The sequence below is a fragment of the Enhydra lutris genome, unplaced genomic scaffold, assembly GCF_002288905.1.
Source record: "Enhydra lutris kenyoni isolate GAN:26980312 unplaced genomic scaffold, ASM228890v2 scaffoldscaffold7, whole genome shotgun sequence".
Taxonomy (NCBI): Eukaryota; Metazoa; Chordata; class Mammalia; order Carnivora; family Mustelidae; genus Enhydra; species Enhydra lutris.
In genome coordinates, this window is record NW_019154091.1 from 9,717,723 (window position 1) to 9,737,128 (window position 19,406).

At 46.0% G+C, this 19,406-nt stretch overlaps 1 protein-coding gene across 1 annotated transcript in view; it reads right to left on the reverse strand.

Moving 5' to 3' along the window:
• LOC111142060 (plexin C1) overlaps positions 1–19,406 on the reverse strand; it is a 143,467-nt gene that overhangs the window by 87,279 nt on the left and 36,782 nt on the right. The window contains exon 5 of the mRNA XM_022495004.1: positions 1,907–2,021. Coding sequence (XP_022350712.1) covers positions 1,907–2,021 — 115 coding nt within the window. The remainder of the gene's footprint in view (positions 1–1,906; positions 2,022–19,406) is intronic.

Here is a 19,406-nt window from a genome sequence, read left to right on the forward strand (position 1 = left end):
GAGATGATGCTTCTTGGAAGCAGAGGCTCTGCATTATATCAGGGTCTTTCTGGACTCAGAAAGCTACTAGAATGTTACTAGGCATATGATGGGCAGGTAGCCAACACTCTTTGACCAGGCTATAGACGGCTGTAGATCAGGGTCCGTTATTACTTAAATCAACAAAGATCTGGAACTTTCAGGTAAGTCACAGATGACCACAAGAGTAGGAAATATTTTCAGACAATATGACTAAGAGATGGCATCACATGTCTTATCAATGTTATTAAAATAATCAGTCCAAAGTTGGTTTCAAAGATGAACTTTACTCAGATTACTAAATTCTTATCTCCTTTACCTTGAGAGCAATGGTAGCTGGAGAGCAAGGTAATGGTTGTGTGGGAAGCTTCTACAGGGATTTGGGTAAACCACAGTGGGACTTGGGTAGAGAAGAAAGCACTAGTGGTTGTCTGGGTGGTAAATATTTTTTGCAATGTTCCAAACTAGATAGAAATGGTGATTAATTTATACCAGCGAACCCAAAGATTGGTAAGCAAATTGCATAAGCAGCATCTTTCATACAATGAACAAGCTACTTTCTCTTACTACACTGAGCTGAAGTAGCACCCTTAAAATTTTCAAAATCATTTTTAAAAAATCTTGCATAATCTTAACCATTTATCAGAGCCCAGGGTGTATTCAAACATCATGGTTTTTTTTTTTAATCATTCTCTATCAGCACCAAAGTTAGCTATTTTTCAGACTGATAAGAGAAAAATTTGACCACACCTATGCTGAGATACCTAAGCATGTTCTTCACACAATTTTTTCAGTCTGACTCAGGGCTGGTGGAGTTTTGGATGAAGGCTTTGAAAGTTCTTTTTTCATGGCCTCCCCCCCCAACCCCAACCTGCCGGAAGACAATAGAAAGTGGTAACAGCCAAATAACTTTAAATCTGTAAGTTTTGATCAGTTATGACTTGAAAGCTTTATTCTTTTATTATTTATCACTCATTAAATGCTTTGGCTCTCCTTTATTAAATGTTAAATCATCTTAAGTGGTATGGTTCTTGCTATTTGAAATGGCAAAGTATACAGGAAAAGAGAAAGTGGCCCATTTCCTTGTTAATGTGGCATTCAAATAAAACAGAACGAGCTCGACAGACAGGTCAACTGGCTGCTGATGGGGATTCTGTACAATTATTCATAATACAAGAACTATAATTAGGGAGAAAATGTCTCCTTACAGCACTGCTGAGATTACAAGGCAGGAATTCCATATTCCCGCAGGGCATGGACGGTGCGTGAACGAGATGTTTGAATCATATGCTTCTCATTGAGTCCTTTCTCTTGGCCAGTGACAGGGCGGAGGGACTGCCAATGGTGGTATGGCCATAACAAGAGCCCACTGGCTTTCCAAGGGACCCCACTTGCAATATTCACTGGCCGTGGTGGTTTCTTGCCCTCTCTCCCGGTACTGCTTAAAGCCATGTATATAAGACAGTTACCAGGAGAAGCCTGCATGAATTAGGGGAAGGACCATAAAATAACATTCTATCCTTAAGTCACATTTAAGTAATCTTTTTGACCATGAATCTGCACTTTCTTCTTTTATTTAAACAATACATTTTTCTACTACATTAATAGTTCCTTTTTTTTCTTTAAATTCAATGAATAAGGGTAGTCTTCAGCTCTACAAGACAACAGACTCCATGAGGGCAGGCTCACCATCTGTCTGTTCTCTGCTATTTCTCTAGCATCTCGCCCAGAGTATGGCATCTGCCAGGCATTCAGTATTAGTAACTAAATGAATGGACTATCCTAACTAAGCTTCTTTAATGCTAGAAGATATTTCACACACAGAAGAAAGTTAGCATCAGTTGTGCTAAATGAGACAACAGAGACAAATTATAATCTTTCCTCTTACCTTATCTTTACTGCTTCGAAATAGGTTCATTTGAGGGCACTTTTTAGCTCCCGACGAAATATCCAGCCAGTTTTCATGGTTCTCTGGGTGTACACAATCTTCTTTAAAAGTACACCTATCCAAAGAAGGAAAAGGCAACAAAACAGCAACCCCACACATGCATTAGTTAAAGCTTCTCATACTTGGCTTCAGTACAGAGTGGCAGGCTCTGTGCAGAGGGTTATTGATTTTGAGTGAGAATGGGAACGTGATGCTAAAACCATGAAAAGCAATAGGACCAGAGCAGAGCATTTTTTCCATCATGTCTACAAGCAGAAAACCAATGCAGAAAACACACTGAACTTTGGCTCCTGTGGCCTCTCTCGGGATGACATCATTAAACACACCCAAAGCACATCCTCTCATGGATTCTAAAATTAAAGAGCTCCCTCCGAGAAAAACCTGGGTGCAAAGGACAAGTCCAAGAAAGGGTTTACATATTATATAAATTTTAGGTCTGGGGCTCATTCCCAGAATATCAACCTGCTGTGGGAATCTTTCTGTTATTAAGACACTAATAAGGCCATCTTGTGCTTTGTAGTCTGAGAATTAAATATAAATATTTCGAGGGCAGAGTCTTCCCAAGAATGTGATAAGCCATTCTATAACCATCTGCTACAAAGCATTTATTTAGACAGACACCCAATTATATCGAAAGATATGGGGACAACACTTTCCAGGGCCACTTTCCCAAGTCTGTCAGCGCAGAGGATGTCCCAAATAAATCTTAAGCTGTGGTTGAAGCCAAGTCCTCTAATAAACATGACCGGGAGCTAAGGGGGGGTGGGGTGGGGTGCACTCCTTTGCTGGCTGTCTTGGCCACTCTAGGTCACGCTCACTTGGGAGCTCCTGCCTCACCGGAAGGGCCAGCAACCTGACAAAAAGAAGGAAGAGCAAGGGCCATGTTATGCTCAAAAGCCTTGAACTCCACAACTATTCTATTGGATAATATCAAGAGACCAGAACATCCCTGTTATCTAAGCCTCCTCAAGGTCTGAGGTTAAAATGGAGGGGTTGAGGAGATCTAGCAACTGTGAGTTTGAAAAGAAATGGAAAATTCATGAATCACAAGATCGAAAAGCAGCCAAGTGATAAAGGCATTCATCTGTGGGGAGTCCCTCCAAGGGTCAGAGAGGGGCGGGATGTGGTCCCTGAAAGGGCATCAGACTTCACAAGCATTTTACTTCCTCTTCTTCCTCTCCTCTCCTTTTTCAATTTGTACGAATGTAGGCCCCATGGCTTCATCTCTGAGCTCTGTGCTCATTTGAATATGACAAAAATAGAACAGGAAGCCGGTGAGTTTCATTAAGCATCATCCTTGGGCACAGTACTTTGAGCAAGGGTTGGGGAACCCTGTTTGCTGGGAGCACATCTGCGTCCAAACTCCCCTACGTCTGTGTGGGCTCCTTCTCCAATGTCCTGACCATGGGGATTTTCATCAGCACTTTTCCAAAGCCATCAATTCCTCCGACCCTTGATGGCTAGCTCGTCCGTCACGGACATTAAGTTCAAATTAAACGGCCTGTCGGTATCAGGGAGCATTTGCCACCGAGGGATGAGTGCGGCTGGATTGAAAAACAGGATGACGGAGCTGGTTTCTTATTCTATATTTGAAAGGGGTTATGACTGTCAAAAGTCCTAGCCTCTCCTGGGCACTCTGGTTTGTCTAAGGCTCTGTTTGAAAACAAAACAACAAAAAGCCAGTTCTGGGGAGACTGGAGTACAAATATTGTTGTGGGCTCTTAATGCTGCCTGGAAGTCAAGGCCTAAGGCTGCCAAAAAAACAAGTGTAAGAGATTTCATACAAATAGTGCTGTAGTGTGCCAATTTGTAGGCAGAACACAGTAGTGCCACTGAGTTATCACCCCCCCCCCTTTGCTGAACTCCTATAACATTTCTTGTCGGAACTATGCATTTTGGTATTTAATCATATGCTGTATTGAATTACAACTTAACTGTTTCATATGTTGCTGTCATCTCCCCCCCCCCACCCCCAAGTAAGCGCTAAGCTCCTCAAAGGAAGGGAGAATGACTTTAAGATTTCTTCTACAAATCCCTCAGGGTCTGGCAGCACGATATGCAAACACTGGGGTCTCAATAAACATTTCTGAATGGATGGATGAACTATGAAATCTCTATAGGTCCTCTCTGAGGGTGCTTTTTCTTTCCAAAATTTTCTTCTAATTTATGTCTGACTCTTCCTTATGACAAAGAGACTGTTTTTAATAGAAGCTCAAAGTTCCAATCTGGGGCCAGAGAGGAAAGAGATTAGGAGTTTCCAGTTTATCTTTGGGGGGATAAAAAAAGAAAAAATACATAGCCAACCTTTTAGTTCCCATTTTGTACAAGGTAGAAACAAAATCTAACCATGTTAAGCAACTAACATAAGTTTCTTGCTTCTAAAACACCTCTGAAATTTCTAAACTCCCATTTCTTGCTTCTTGCCAGTAAAAATAATAAATTTTAAAAAATGAAATAGCAAACCGTGACACCAAGAATGTACAACCAGATGGTCAACCAACAAAGCATCTTATTACTTCTCCAATATTGCAGATTATAAAACCTTCATGACAGCACGTTACCCATACATTCACATTTCTTCAGGAGCGGGAGATCTTATAGCCCCCACATTTGAATAAAATAAAAGCAGTTATTTTGAAATTATCCCCTCCTGTGTATCACAAAAGCAATGGTCAGGTGGTGTAGACACTTAAACCTTTGCCCAAATGAAATTAAAACCTCGTGGTCAGACACAGCTCTCTCCGTGAGGCTGATCCTCAGTGACGTGCTCTCAGGTTCGCTGATCTCTTAAGTGGCTTCATTTCAATTTCTTCAGGCGACAGATAAGGGGACAATGGGATTTGGATTAGACTGGGCACGGCAGGCAAATGACACATTTGCTTCCCTTCCTCTGTGTTACGGCTCAGGCCCCATCCTCTACTGAGGGTCTCCCCGGAAGCCCTAAGACTCCCAGTCACTGTTCTCTTTTTCCAGTCCTTACTTCCATCTGATCTCATGCCTACACCATAAGGCCAACATGTAGACATTCGCCTGTTTGCAAATCAGGAAACACTGAAGAACACAAAACAAAATTAAACCCAAACCAAAAATTTTTTAAAAACAGAAAACCATTTTCCTTAGGTGAAAAACACAGTACATAGAACTACCTTAGTGAAAAAAACTAGTTAAGAAGGCTTAGTCTGATTAGTTTCTATGAAATCTGCTGTAAAGCTTCATCTATTCAAAACAATAACAGAGGGGCGCCTGGGTGGTTCAGTTGTTAAGCCTCTGCCTTTGGCTCAGGTCATGATCCCAGGGTCCTGGGATGGAGCCCTGCATCAGGCTCTCTGCTCAGCCGGAAGCCTGCTTCTCCCTCTCCCACCCGCCCTGCTTGTGTTCCCTCTCTCGCTGTGTCTCTCTCTGTCAAATAAGTAAATAAAATCTTTGAAGAAAAAACACAAAACACAAGAAACAAACAAAAACAAAACAAAACAATAACAGACCTCGATGTTGCCCACTCAACTATATGAGTGCATGGACCACCCCCTCCGTCTCCCCCCAACTCATGACAAAACTATGTTCAAAACCCATGTAGGCTTCAACTCTTGAACAGAAAGGTCCTGGGCACTTGTTTCTAGGTTTGCTCTTCAGAATCCAGAAAGTACTTTTTTTTTTTTTTTTAATTTATTTGACAGACAGAGATCACAAGTAGGCAGAGAGGCAGGCAGAGAGAGAGGAAGGAAAGCAGGCTCCCTGCTGAGCAGAGAGCCCGATGCGGGGCTCGATCCCAGGACCCTGGGATCATGACCTGAGCCGAAAGCAGAGGCTTTAACCCACTGAGCCACCCAGGCGCCCCCAGAAAGTACTTTTATAGTATGGGTTTGCTTCCCAAGTTTGTGGAAATCTGTCTAAACTCAAATATCAGTGAGTAACATGCCCAGCATGCACCTGTCCCATCCCAGGCACTGGCCTGTATGCTTACAGTCCGCACTCCCACGTCAGTCCTCCCCACCACCTCCTTCTCAAGGCATGAAATAGAGGCTCGGGGAAGTGAGATAACGTGCCAACGTCACACAGCCACAAGCGACAGAAACCTGCCTACAGAGCCACCCACTTGGTCACCCATCTGTGTGGCCTCCTATGAACCTTAACTACCCACTTAATAAGGTGTGAAAGGGTAAAGACATTCAGGGTGCCTGCTGGCTTCCTGGGGCCTCAACAGGGGTAGGGGAGGGTGGGGCTGGGCCAGGATGAGCGCCCCGGGGACTGACATTAGAGAAGGTCAGGCAGAGTCTCCAGGTTGAAAGGACAGCAAGGACTTGAGGGGGATAGGGGGATTCTGAGAGGCCTCTGATTTTCATCTATCCCTAGCCCTGAACACAAAACATCCACCTACAGGTTAAAATCCCAGGAGTCCCCCAATTTACAAACCTATTGTGCCCCCCCCACCATTTTGCTTGTTACCCATCTGTCTGTAATATGGACTACATCTTTCTCCCCACAGAAATAATGTTATAAACAGTGATTAGGTCCCCGGTTTAGCCCACAAAACCTATTTATCCATAATGTAACTTCAAGGCTGTACATTTGCAATAAAGAGTAGCAGGAAACAATGCGACTGTGGCCATTTGCATCGTATAACAGTTTTCTCCTACCTTACGGATTTGTATTTTTGCTCAGCTGGTAGTCTGGGAACACTGCCCAGCTGGATCGACTTTTAAATTTATTACTACACTATTATATTTATACATTATTTCTGGTTTTTTAATGGGTAGGATTTAAATTATTAATTGTCTTCATGCCAACATAAAGAACAGGGAGACCCACCTCTGAAAAAAAGAAGAAAAAGACCTGAAATTCCCAGGCAGATAAAATGCCTATGGGCTGGGGAACCTTGGAATCTGACTCTATCAGGCCAGAAAATCGCTCTCTCTCTTTTTTCTCGTTCAGTGAGAGGTTATTGGTCCTTACCACGACATCTCAGCTACCAAGGTAAATGTCACATACACGCCTGCTGTTAAAAACTTGTAAATAATATAAAAATAAATGGAAGGCTACTTTTCTCTAGTCACCAAATGAAGCAGTATAATTAATACTACAATAATCAAAAAGCTTCAGACCCACAATTCAGGTGTCACTGAAGTTACTTACCATCGTGTTTGTAAATATGAGTTTTAAAAGTTAAGTGACAGATACCAAAGCCCTGAAAAACTAGGATAAAAGTGAATTTTGGCACGTAAGTGAGCTCTTCTGTCATTAGTATTTGACACCCTGGGACCATGGAGGCCTTTTCTCACCTACTCTCGGAGTTATGACTATCCAACTAGGTCAGCAGCACGCCAGAACACTTCATAGTTTACAATCTCTGAGTTAACACTTCCCTTTTGAGAAGCCCAAAGAGCAACCCAGAGCTTATTACTGTGCAAAAATTGCCCCAAATCCTAACAGAATTTAAGAGGGATTTTTTTCTTGTGCCCCGCAGGGTACAGTATCCTGGCCTCAGTTCAGAGAGGGCCCCAGGGCTCAGATGGTGCCAACGAGACACCTTGCCAGCAGCCCCTCCCTAGGATGATCCCTTTCCTAGGACTTCGGCCTCCTTCTTCCAGTCAAAAAAAGAAAAAAAATCCCACATCAACACGTAAACTATCCTATAACTTGCACGACTTCAACATTATCACACTCACTCTTGCTGACAGAAAATGTAAGCTGCTAATAACAACATTGGCAAAAAAACATGGAAACCCCTGGAGGACTTCTGCCTGTCCCCAAGGATCTACCACACCTGAGTCTCCGCTGGGTCCCGGACATTCACTCCAAATGTCAAAATCCACAGCACAGTGTCATGGCCCTTCTTCTGAAGACAGCCTAGGACCCTGTCCTTCCTCTAGGAGCCCCCAGGGGAATCAGGTGGACCTCAGACTTCCCACTCAGAGCCCACAGGTGCCCGAAGGGGCATGGTGGGGGAGAAGGCATCCTCCCTGCCTCCATCCTCAAAAAGCCCACTCTGAAATAGAGCCCTGAAACAGAAACTCTGAACTCAGAAATGTAACTTCTACTTCCTGCCGCTCGACTTTCAGCAGCATCCCCTAATCTAATTGTTCGCCAAAAGCAGACAGTCCCTGATAACTAAATACCAGGTAATTGGCTTGAATGTGGGGTTGGTGTGACCTATTCCAAAGATTCTATACTGATATCATATCAGAAAACTTTTTTTTTTTAAGATTTTATTTATTTATTTGACAGAGAGAGAGATCACAAGTAGGCAGAGAGGCAGGCAGAGAGAGGGGGGAAGCACGCTCCCTGCTGAGCAGAGAGCCTCATATCAGAAAACTTTTAACAAGAAAACAATCCAGCGTCTCTCTCAGGGAGCAGGAGGCTGTGTCCATACCAGGGGGAACGTTTGGCTCCAAGAGCATCCCAAGGTCTTCTGCTAAGGGATTTCAAGCAGATGCCTGCATTTTTAGGAAAGGCACAGAGGAAGAGCTAGGTGGTCCCCAAAATATGGGGGCTCTTATTGACATCATCAGTCCAAGAGGTGAAGAAACCAAACTCGACCAAATAGAAGAGAATAAGATGGCCCCCCCCGGGGCAAACTACACGCTGAATCCAGGCCCCCATAATCAGGAAAGGGGAATGCCAAAACACCCAGATCCAAATAATGTGCTGGGGAAGCTGAAAAATTGGACCTCCATCACTGGAGCCAAAAGGTAATCTACATGATCAAATTATGCTAATTCCAGAAGCAATTTAGAAGACTTTTTTTTTTTTTAAATAAAATGAAACCATCTCACATGCTAGGGCCACCTTCTTTCACGTGATGTGATTCATTTATTCTTCATAACAAACCTATGAAGTAAGAACGATCATTGGCCCTGCTTTACGATGGGCGAAACTGAGGTGCAGAAGGCACCATATTGCTTTCCCAAGGTCACAGGGTTAGCAAGCCGAGTGCCTGAGACATGAAAACCAACCAGTGTCATTTCCTACGTCTGTGGTCTCATTTATACGCCTCTATGACCTCGCACAGAAGCTACCACTTACTGAGCTCTTCCTACAGGCCAGGCACTGCTCCTGGGGTTTCCCAGAAAGTAACTCACTGATCCTCACAACCACCTCAGGAAGTAGACATTATTATTATTGGCTCCCCTGCAAGGATGAGGAAACGGTGAGGCAGAGTGGTCAGGTGGCCCGGTGTGAACCTCAGCAGTCTTTACTCCTGTGCCAAATTCCTCAAAGTTTCCAAGGACTTCCCAGGATAATGGCATCATAAATGCCAAGCTAAAAGTTAACAGGTCCTCCTTGAGCATGGGCCATATAGGAAAATATAGGTTTTAGTAACTTCTCAGAAAACCTGTGTTCTTTGGGTTGTTCTGGGGGTATCTAAAATAGGGCCCTGTTGTTAAGAGGTTTGGGAGACACTGGGCAAAAAAAAATTAAACTAATCTCTCTACTGCAGGACTTCTCAGAGCCTTGGCTATACTGGTATGCTTTGTAACTTTCCAAGACAGACATGAATGATGCAACATCTTCCAACTTTTTTAGAAGTTCTCATCATGCACACTGGGAAATACTGCCTGAACTTGGTTAATGAACAGTAATTCAAATAGTGGATCAAATTAGAAAATTTGGGTCTTCCTTGGCTTTTTTTCTCAACTCTCGGATTCAGCTGGTAATGACATATTAATTCTAAGCATTCCTCTATGTTATCTCCTACATTCTATCCTCATCCATCACCTTGTAGCTGGGCTCCTACCTTCCCAACTCCAGTGCCTCCAATCAGCCTCCATACAGACATCTAGGTCATTCTCAAGCATAGAGCTGATCATAGCACTTCCTACTTAAAATAACCTTCAATGGCACTCTTTTGCCAGCATCAAACTCCTCTTCCTATGGGTCTTTTATGACCAGGAGCCTAGAACACACATTTCCACGGTCATGTCTCTACCCTGGCACTAGTATCTAGCTCCTGCCTTCTTCTCCAAACTCATCCCTAGGCAACTCTGGATTGATGAGTCTGTCTATTTGATTAACATGTACAGTGCAAACACGCCTGGCCGTCCCTAGCATATGCTGTTCCCACAGCCCCCAGAGTGCCCTTGAGCCTGCAGTATACTTGGTGAAATAGTGTTCCTTGTTCAAGGCAAGTTCAATGTCACTTCCTCCATGATGTCTGCCCAAGCTCCAGGCAAAGCAGTAGCTCTCTCTGCTGTGTTCCTGTGGCACCTTACATGTGCTCCAGGTGTATACAGCACATCGCATTCACGGCTGATTGCCTGTCTCTCCCACTAGACAGCAGGTCCTCCAAGGGAAAGACCCACCTCATTCACCTTGGCCCCCCCAGGACCTAGTGCCATATTTGGCATTCACACCACAAATATTTACTGAGCACCCACCAGACACCAAAGACCATAGTTGTCACTGTGGACACATTAATGTATCAACCCATTAGAGTCCCCCTACTAATGAGTTTACATTCCAGCGAGACAATAAACAGTAATTTAAAATAATTTTAAATTAAGGTAGGTCTTCTGCAGAAACCAAGAATGTGGCACAGAGGAATTACTTCAGATTAGCCAAGAAAGGTGACATTTCAGTTCAGAGGTCTAAGATGAAAACTATTGAGTCACATCAAGAATAATGGGAACAGCATTCCAGGGAGAGGGAACAGCATGTTCCACTTAAAGCTTGGAACTCTGTCCTCTGCGAGGAATTGACTAAAGAACAGACTGGCTAGCACACAAAGGGGAGAATGCTTCTGCCAGTTACACGCCAGTGTCGCGGCAAGTCATGTGCCCCCTCTGTGACTCGGCTGTCCACCTGTAGAAATGCAGATATTAATGGTTTCTACCTCATGGGATTGTTAGCAAAATGTGCATCTATTTAACTGAGGCTTACAATACCTCCTCAGTATATAGTAGTCATTGTTGTGATACTTATAACTCGGGCAAGTGAAACAGAATTTACACAAACATTTGGATGACATTAAGCTACGCAAACACAAAATGGTAATGACAAGGCAGGGATCCGGGCAGTGGGGCTCACCGGACGGCCCACCGGCATTGCTCATACGTGCTGGGTCAACATGCAGTGTACCTTTCCTCCATAAGGAGGCAGCCCCAGTTCAAGGCTTTTTGGAGGATTCTCAATCACAATGTGCCTTCCTCCCAAGACGAAAGGGCTCTCTGGGGTCTCCCCAGCCTTGAGCACCGCCTAGGAGCCCTTTCCGCGGTGTATGGACAGTATTGGCTTGGTGTACGCTTTCTGCCCTAACCTGTGAGCTTCTCTGGGCCAGAGCCTCACTCGTCGCTTTTCCCCAAGGGTCTCGTTCAGGGCCTGACCCACAGCCCGTATGCAACAAGCGTTAGCTGAACTGAATTAAGAATTCAATTTTAAAGTGACTAAAATTCTTTACTATGTCTCCATGATACTGGCATAAGTTGTTTCATTGATTTTTGTTCACTGGGCTGGCCTGTTAACTGGCCTGGTGGAAAACCAGCCTTTGTCTTGAAACTCGGAGCTATTTAGCACACATAAAACACATTTGCAGACTGAAACCCTCACACAAAAGGGATCTGTAGCCTGCACCCCATGTGGTTCTTTTGTGGGTGATGAGTTTACTGAAGCTGGCAATTTTTTTTTTTTTTTTTACTTCCAAACACAAACCACGAGCTGAAGAATTTAAGGGAGGGGTTTTTAAAATACATAACATGGAAATAAACATGGGAAAAAGGTGCCTTTTGAGTCAAGATCTGGGTTCAAAACTGCTCTGCCCCCACATGCCTTTGCCACTCTGGGCCTCCATTTCCCCACTGGGAATGCAGGTGGCCCCTCTTCCTGGGACAAATACCTGGACAAATGCCTATCAGAAACAGTCCCCTCTCTATACAGCCAAACATAAGAACCTAAGCTTTACAAAACATTACAAAAGCAAAAACATGAAAGGTCGCCTGGAAGGCTTCCAAAGAAGATGGGAACATTGTGTTTGAAGCTGGAGAAGGTGCTGGGAACAGAGGCAAGTGAAAACATTTGAGGAATTTTTAAAAGCCAATCAATACATACTTATGAAAGTGCCTGCTGCCTGAGATAAGGTCATTTCAAAAAAAAAAAAATCTATTCCATTAAAACATGTATTTACTAAAAGGGGCGTTCCTAATGGTCCTTGTTCCAAGTCAGAGAACATCAATTAAAGAGATGGTGTGGGTAAGCAGTTTCTTTGGACCTCAGCGGCCAGCACTTCCAAATAAAACTGGCTTCTGAGTAAGGTGAGCCTTCTCCCTGCGTCGACCTCTGTCAGCTCTCAGGGTACCAAGAGCTGTGCCCCTCGATGATTTCATCCCCTCTCCACCTTCTGCTTTGAAAGGAGTAGGATTTGTTCACAGCTCCTGACAGTGGAGGTGATGAAGAAGAACCCAGGGGATCTGGGTTCACCTGAGACCCCCCTCCACTGTGAGAAGGCCCCAAATCCTTTTCAGCATTCTTGCTAACCCGGATGCACAGGCTGGGCCTCGGCCAGGCTAGTTCAGGACTGCCCCGAGGTCCAGAAGCATATTTCTCTTTACTCCCCACTGTTTCCACCCCACAGACAGTTGTCCTACTTGCTTCTACACAATTAGTTGGCACACTGGGTCCTCACCCAAGAAGGAGGGGCCGCCGCCAGATCCCATGATTACCATGATTGCTGCCATTTGACCGCACTGGACCATCAAGGAGGGTCACTGTCCAGGCTGCAAGCACAAGGACACACCCCGGATCAAGAGGAGAGGGGGAGCAAACACAGAATGAGAGCAACCTGTCTGAAACTCTCTTCTTGGCCACTCGGCTGGCAGTGGCCGTACCCATGAAGAGGGACATCTCCAGAGCTCTAGTCTTGGCTCAGACATGTCCTTCCAGTGAGGCCTTCGGGGACCACTCGGGTTCCAACGGCAACCTCCGGGGCCTCCAGCCAGCAGCCCCCTACCCCTGTCCTCCGCTGTATTTTTCTTCAGAACACTGATCACCATCTGACATGCTCTTTCTTCACGCTCACACGGTCCCTCTTCCCTCGTGTGGTGAGTTGAACCACGTTCCCTCAACATTCACGGCCGCCCAGAACCTCAGAAGGTGACCTGATTTGGAATGAGGGTCTGTGAAGATGTAATGCAAGGATCCCAAGAGGAGATCCTCCTGGATTTAAGGTACCCAATGACTGGCACCTGGAAAAGAGAAAGTGGGGGAAGGTCTGGAGGCACAAAGAGGAAAAGCCCATGTTATGAGAGAGCCAGGAAACACCAGGAACCCCCTAAAGCTGGGAGAGGAGAGGGAGCTCTCCCTCTTCGAGCCCTCAATTTTGGATTTCTAGGTGAGGCAGTGCATCTGTGGTGTTGTAAGCCACTGACATTGTGGTCCTAGGCTAAGGCAGCCTTAAGAACGCAACACCCCATCAGAAGGACCTCCACGAGGGCAAAGACTCACGGCTGTGCCATTCCCCACGGGAGAATCCTAGTGCTTTGACCAGCAGTGGCCACACATTAGGTTCTCGACAGATACCTGCTAACTGAAAGCATGGATGCTTACACTTTGAAGGTAGAAGGCTTTCTACAAGTCAGGTTGGCTGAGTTCTGTCCTTTTTGTTAGGCAGAGCCAGTCATCCACCAAGGGTCTGTTTAGACCAGGCTCTTCCCTCTACTGCCACTGCCACAGGGACAATGTCCCTTCCTTGTTCCCCTTCCCTTTCCCTACAGTGGTAGGTGAAGGCACTGACGCTGGAGATCGAGCTAGGTTCTGCTACCTGTGCAACCCGACATCAGTGGAACCTGCAAAGACACCCACGTCTCCATTCCTGGGACCTGGGCATATGTCCCCCCGCACGGCTAAAAGGATTTTGCAGATTAAGGATCTCAAGATGGGGAAATTGTCTTGGATGATCTGTGTGGACCCAAAGTAGTCACAGGGGGATCAAGCGGAGGCAGGAAGGTCAGAGTCAGAGAAGGGGACATGACGATGGAAACAGATTTCAGAGCCCGAGAGATGTGAGGGACTATGTTGCCAACTTTGAAGACACAAGAAGCAGCCATGGGCTAAGGCGGGCAGTCTCCCCCAGAAGCTAGAAAAGACAAGGACACGCATTCTGCCTCAGGCCTCCAGAGGAAAGACCGCCCTTTCATCACGTCGACGGTAGCCCAGGGAAACCCACGGCAGACTTCTGACTTCCAGAACTGTAAGGCAATAAATGTCTGCTGTTCTAAGCCACTAAGGTTGTGATCCTTTGTTACCGCAGTAGTGGGAAAGGAACATACAACCTGAGGCTGTTTCCTCCTCCCTAACGTGGGGATCGTCCTTGTACTGACTTCACAGGGCAGCGGGAGGACTACGTGTATAGGGCACAGGGCACAGGGCACAGTGTCTGGTATACAGTGAACACGTCCCCCCACCCACCCACGCAGAGTCGGCCTGGAGTTGGGGCAGGCTTCTTGGGGGAGGCGCACTGCGACTGTGTCCTGAAGGGTCCGTGGGCACACCCCAGGGGCTCCTCTATGGAAAGCCCTCAGTGGGTATCTCTGTCACACACTGTCCACCGCTCAGGAGGTCAGACCAGCCGCAGGAATGCTGACCTCGCAAGAGTGTGCTTGTGGGTTGCCATGCCCCAAGGGTTACCTTGGTTGAGTTTTTGAACAGTAGAATTGAAAAATGGCCGGGGAGGCTTGAGGAGAGAATGTCTCTTGGAGGAGCGAGGGCAGGCCGACCCAACACTGGACAGCGGTGTAAGGAACTGGATAGGGCCATAAGCCAATCCTGTAAATCTTTTTTGCTTGTTTATTTGTTACTCCAGGCTACTGGGGACAAATTCGTTTAGCAGTCACATTTCTGTTTTTCTCTCTTGTATTCAAAATCCCCTCTGGTACCCCCACGCCTTCAGGAAGGCTGACTGTGGGACTGGCCAGAGAGCCCTGTTGTCATGCCAGGTCAAGGAATGATCTACCAGCAGCGGCTGGTGGGGGCTGCTCAAAGGTTTTCCATGTGTCTACATGGAAGAAACCTGTAGAAGAATATGGGCGAGTGTCAGGCTTACACGAATCATCCAGAGGCATTAAGACACCCTTTAGTTCACGTGCCTGCTGACTAGCAGCCTTACCCTACACAGTCCCTGTGCAGAGTGGGGCACAACAGGGTGGGACAGAGAAGAAGCCTGGCCTTTCCTGCACAGCCCGTTTTCTGAAGAGGACCCAGCCCTGATTCCCTTATGTGACTGGGACCAGAGCAAGCAGAGCCCCATGGTGGTGCTGGGACAGGTGGGAAGTGCATGAAAGCTGGAGAAGGAGCGGCCAAGTGGATGACTCAGGAGGAGACGGGAGATAAGCTCGTTGGTTATGAGACAGACATGCCAAAGGACAGTGGAGCCTGGAAGGTATGCGGCTGGGGAGTCTGATGAACCTGATGCTTGGGGTAGTGCTGGACCCTGCCATCAGGATGATCTTTTTATTATTTTTTAATTTTTTTAAAGATTTTATTTATTTACTGGACAGACAGAGATCACAAGTAGGCAGAGAGGCAGGCAGAGAGAGAGGAGGAAGCCAGCTCCATACTGAGCAGAAAGCCCGATGCGGGGCTCCATCCCAGGACCCTGGGATCATGACCTGAGCCGAAGGCAGAGGCTTTAACCCACTGAGCCACCCAGGCGTCCCAGGATGATCTTTTTAAAACACAAAGATGATGCTGTCCTCTGCTGAAAACCCTTTCATGGGTCTCCGGAACCCCCTAATATGCAGTCCACACCCAGAGCCCTTCACACCCTGGTCCTCCCCAACACCCCCGTGCCCTGTGGCTTCTAGGGCTACTATCCAGCCTGTCACTCCCTCAGAAGACCGCTCCCTATCCCGGATCCTCTAAGATGCCTTCTGCTCCCTGTTCCCTTGGTGAAAGTCTACTCGGGCTTCAGGGCCTCATTTTTGGTTTAATCTTTTTTTTTTTTTTTTTTTTAATTTACAATCTAGTTAGTTGACATCCAGCTCAGTGTTGGTTCGGGAGTAGAGTTCACTGGTTCATCATTTACATATAATACCCAGTGCTGGTCACGATGGCCCTTCTTCAAACCCATCCCCATCCATCCCACCCATTCCCCTTCCGTCAACCCTGCTCGTTCTCTATCGTTGAGTCTCTCATGATTTGTTTCCCTCTTTTTATCTCCCTCGTGAATGTTCATCCATTTTGTTTCTTAAATTCCACGTAGGAGTGAAATCAGATGGTATTCATCTTTCTCTGATGGACTTCTTTCACTTAGCAAAATACATTCTAGCTCTGTCCTTGTCTTTGCAAATGGCAAGAATTCATTCTTTTTGATGACTGAGTAATATTCCTGTGTGCGTGTGTGTGTCTGTCTGTGTCTGTCTGTCTGTCTGTCACATCTTTATCCATTCAGCAGTCGAGGGACATTTGGGCTCTCTCCGTAGTTTGGCTATCGTTGACAGCGCTGCTATAAACACCAGGGGGCATGCATTCCTTTGGATCTATATTTTCACGTCCTTTGGGTAAATACTTCGTAGTGCAGTTGCTGGATCATAGGGTAGTTCTATTTTTAGCTTTTTGAGGAACCTCCACACTGTTTTCCAGAGTGGCTGCACTAGCTTGCATTCTTACCAACAGTGCAAGAGGGTTCCCCTTTCTCTGCATCCTCGCCAACACCCGTTGTCTCCTGTACTAATTTTGGTCAAGGCCTAATTTTAATGCCACCTCCTCTGTGAAGCCTGCCCCAGCCTTGGTTACAAGCCACAGCTCCCTCCTCTGGGCTTCCACCATCACCAGAGCTAGCATTGCTTGAGTGCTCACTAGGACTCAGGCACTGTGTCCAGGTCTTTTAGTGCATATCTGATTTAATCTTCTCAGCCCCCCTCTAAGGTATTATTAACCCTACTTTATGGAAGAGGAGATCGGCACATGAAGATAAGAAACCTGGGTTCAATCCCAATCAAGCTGACTCCAGGCCCTGTACTCTTCCTCCTTGGCTGGACTCCCCTCCTGCCAGAGCGGAAGTCACCCCCAGCATTACCGTGCCTCCCAAACATTCCTGCTCAGTAGTGACACTGTTCACTCCTTCCTCCACCATCTCAACACCAAGGTCACTGTGTTGCTGGGAAAAGAGCAGGAACTCACGCCATGGCACCTCTGACACTCAGCTCTGGCATCACTCCCAAGTCCTCCCCCTCTGACTTCCGTGCTCATCCTTTGGGCTCTAGTCTAGTGCCTACTCCAATGCGTGGGATGGTAGGAATCTATCCTGTGTTTGGTAGCACTTCTTTATTGTCTTTATGAGGACTTAGATCAAGGGGAAAGAACACATATTCCCAAAAAACCAGTAGCTGTGGCCACCTTGATATTTTATTTTTCATTTTATAACCCTATTCTGACTGTGTCAAACTCAAGGGGGAATCTAATTAATTGCCAAATTCTGTCAATTCTATCTCCCAAAGAGCTCTTGAATCGGGAGTCCTGAGTCTTGAGCTCTTGAGTTCTTCCCATCGCTACTATCAACCCCATCTCTTGCTGGTTTACAGTCACTTTCTAAGAGGTCCTCCAGCAACCAGCAGGTCCCCTCCAATCTCTCTTCACCAGAACGCTTATTCTAAAACACACAACCGATCTGGTCATTCTTCTAATCAAAGCTCTGCAATAGCTCCCAAAAGTCCTTCCAATAAAATGGAAATTCTTTAACACGGCTTATGGGACCCGTCCTCCACGGCTCCTGTAGCCATGCCACTTTCTCAACAGCTCCCCCTCAAACCCCCCACCCCAAGGCTGTGTGCTCCATGTGCACTGACCACCAGACCAGGAGCTCCTGCAGCCCCCGGCCTTGGTGCACCTCTTCCCTCAGCCAGTCACCTGGCTTGGCTTTACCTGGCTGAAATCTGCTTGGGCCTCAGGTTCAGCTTAGACATTCCTTCCTATGGCAAAACTTTCCTCACTTTGAAGATGGGTTAGATGTTCTTCATGTGCCCCCATGGAATCCTCCCCTGCCTCTGTGGGAACCCTTATCATATACACTATTTACTTCTTGGTGGATGGATAGTTCTTTTCCTTGTTGAGGTAGACTGGATTGTTGTGTCCGGTTCTTCAGTCTCTCCTGTACTGGAATGACCCATCCCTACACTTTGCCCTCTTTGCATCGTCTCCCACGGGAGTAGGCAGACCATATTCCTACCCCACTGATACTGAGCTTAGCTATGGGCTGTGCTGGCCAATGGAGCCCCAGCAAACACGACATGAGCAGGGGCTTTGAATGTGCTGTCCAGCTTAGCATGGCCTCTGGTACTTCTGCTGTCTGCCTGGACAATGGTATGTGCAGGATGGGAGATGTGCAAATATAACCGGAATCTGCCTCTCAACCTGCACCTTGAGGCAGAGGACATCCCGACCCCCACTGGAGCGGACCCATGAACAAGAAAAACAAGCCTTCTAAGCCCCAAGAGTTTGTTAACACAGTATCACTGGAGCAGAAACCTGACTGATACACTTTTCTACACTCTTCACAAGACTGGAGGCTCTACATAGGCAAGAAAGGACTGTAACCCGAGCCCCCAGCAGAGGCCTCATCACATCACAGGTGCTCAATAAATATTTGTTAATTGGATGTATGACTGAATAAATGCATATGGGCTATGGACATGTCTGTCTCCCTAGCTGGCATGAGAATTCTTAGGGCCAAGAATGGCATCTGATTTCTCTCAGTAACACCTAGTTGTCTCGTTTCCCACACTGTGTTCCGGGTAGATACTTGATAAATATTTGTTGAAACTAAATAAATTGCATTTTGTGGGCTGGCTTGGGACCGAGTCCTTAATTTATGACATTGTTTCTATGGGAAAATGCGTTCTGAGTGCCAAACAAACTTGCAAATGAACTTTTGGAACCTCACCCGTTCATTGGTTCAGGATTGCCAGTTTTGTGGAAATCCATAACTGAACACATGTGCTATGCTTTGCAATATGGGAGAAACTGAGAAACTGCTTCCAAACCCAAGATATTCAGCCTGCAAAAATTCACTTTCCACCCACACAGACAAATTCAGCACAGGTTGGATTTGAGATTCCAACAATAAAATACTAGACTTTTTAGAGCTCATTGTTTATCTAATTGCTTTTTATCTGCTTACACTAGATGCCTATTCTTAACACCCGATCAAAAGGAAGTTAAGATAGTTTTCTTGCCCACCCCCTGTGCCCAACAAATCCATTTTCTAGACACATATGCAAAAAAGTTCAACCTTCTCAGAAGGGAAAATAAATTATTTTTCTAAATAAATCTGTGACATTTAAAATAAACACAGTGGGATGCTCTATGGTTATAAGAAAAGATCCCCCTTTAGAATTCCTAATTTTGAATGGTACTGGGAACTCAATATGAGTCACAGATCTGAGGCTTAGTTTTATTTCGTCTTAGGCCAGAATCAAGCCACTTTGAAACTTAAGTGATCCAATGTGGCTGGGAAGGG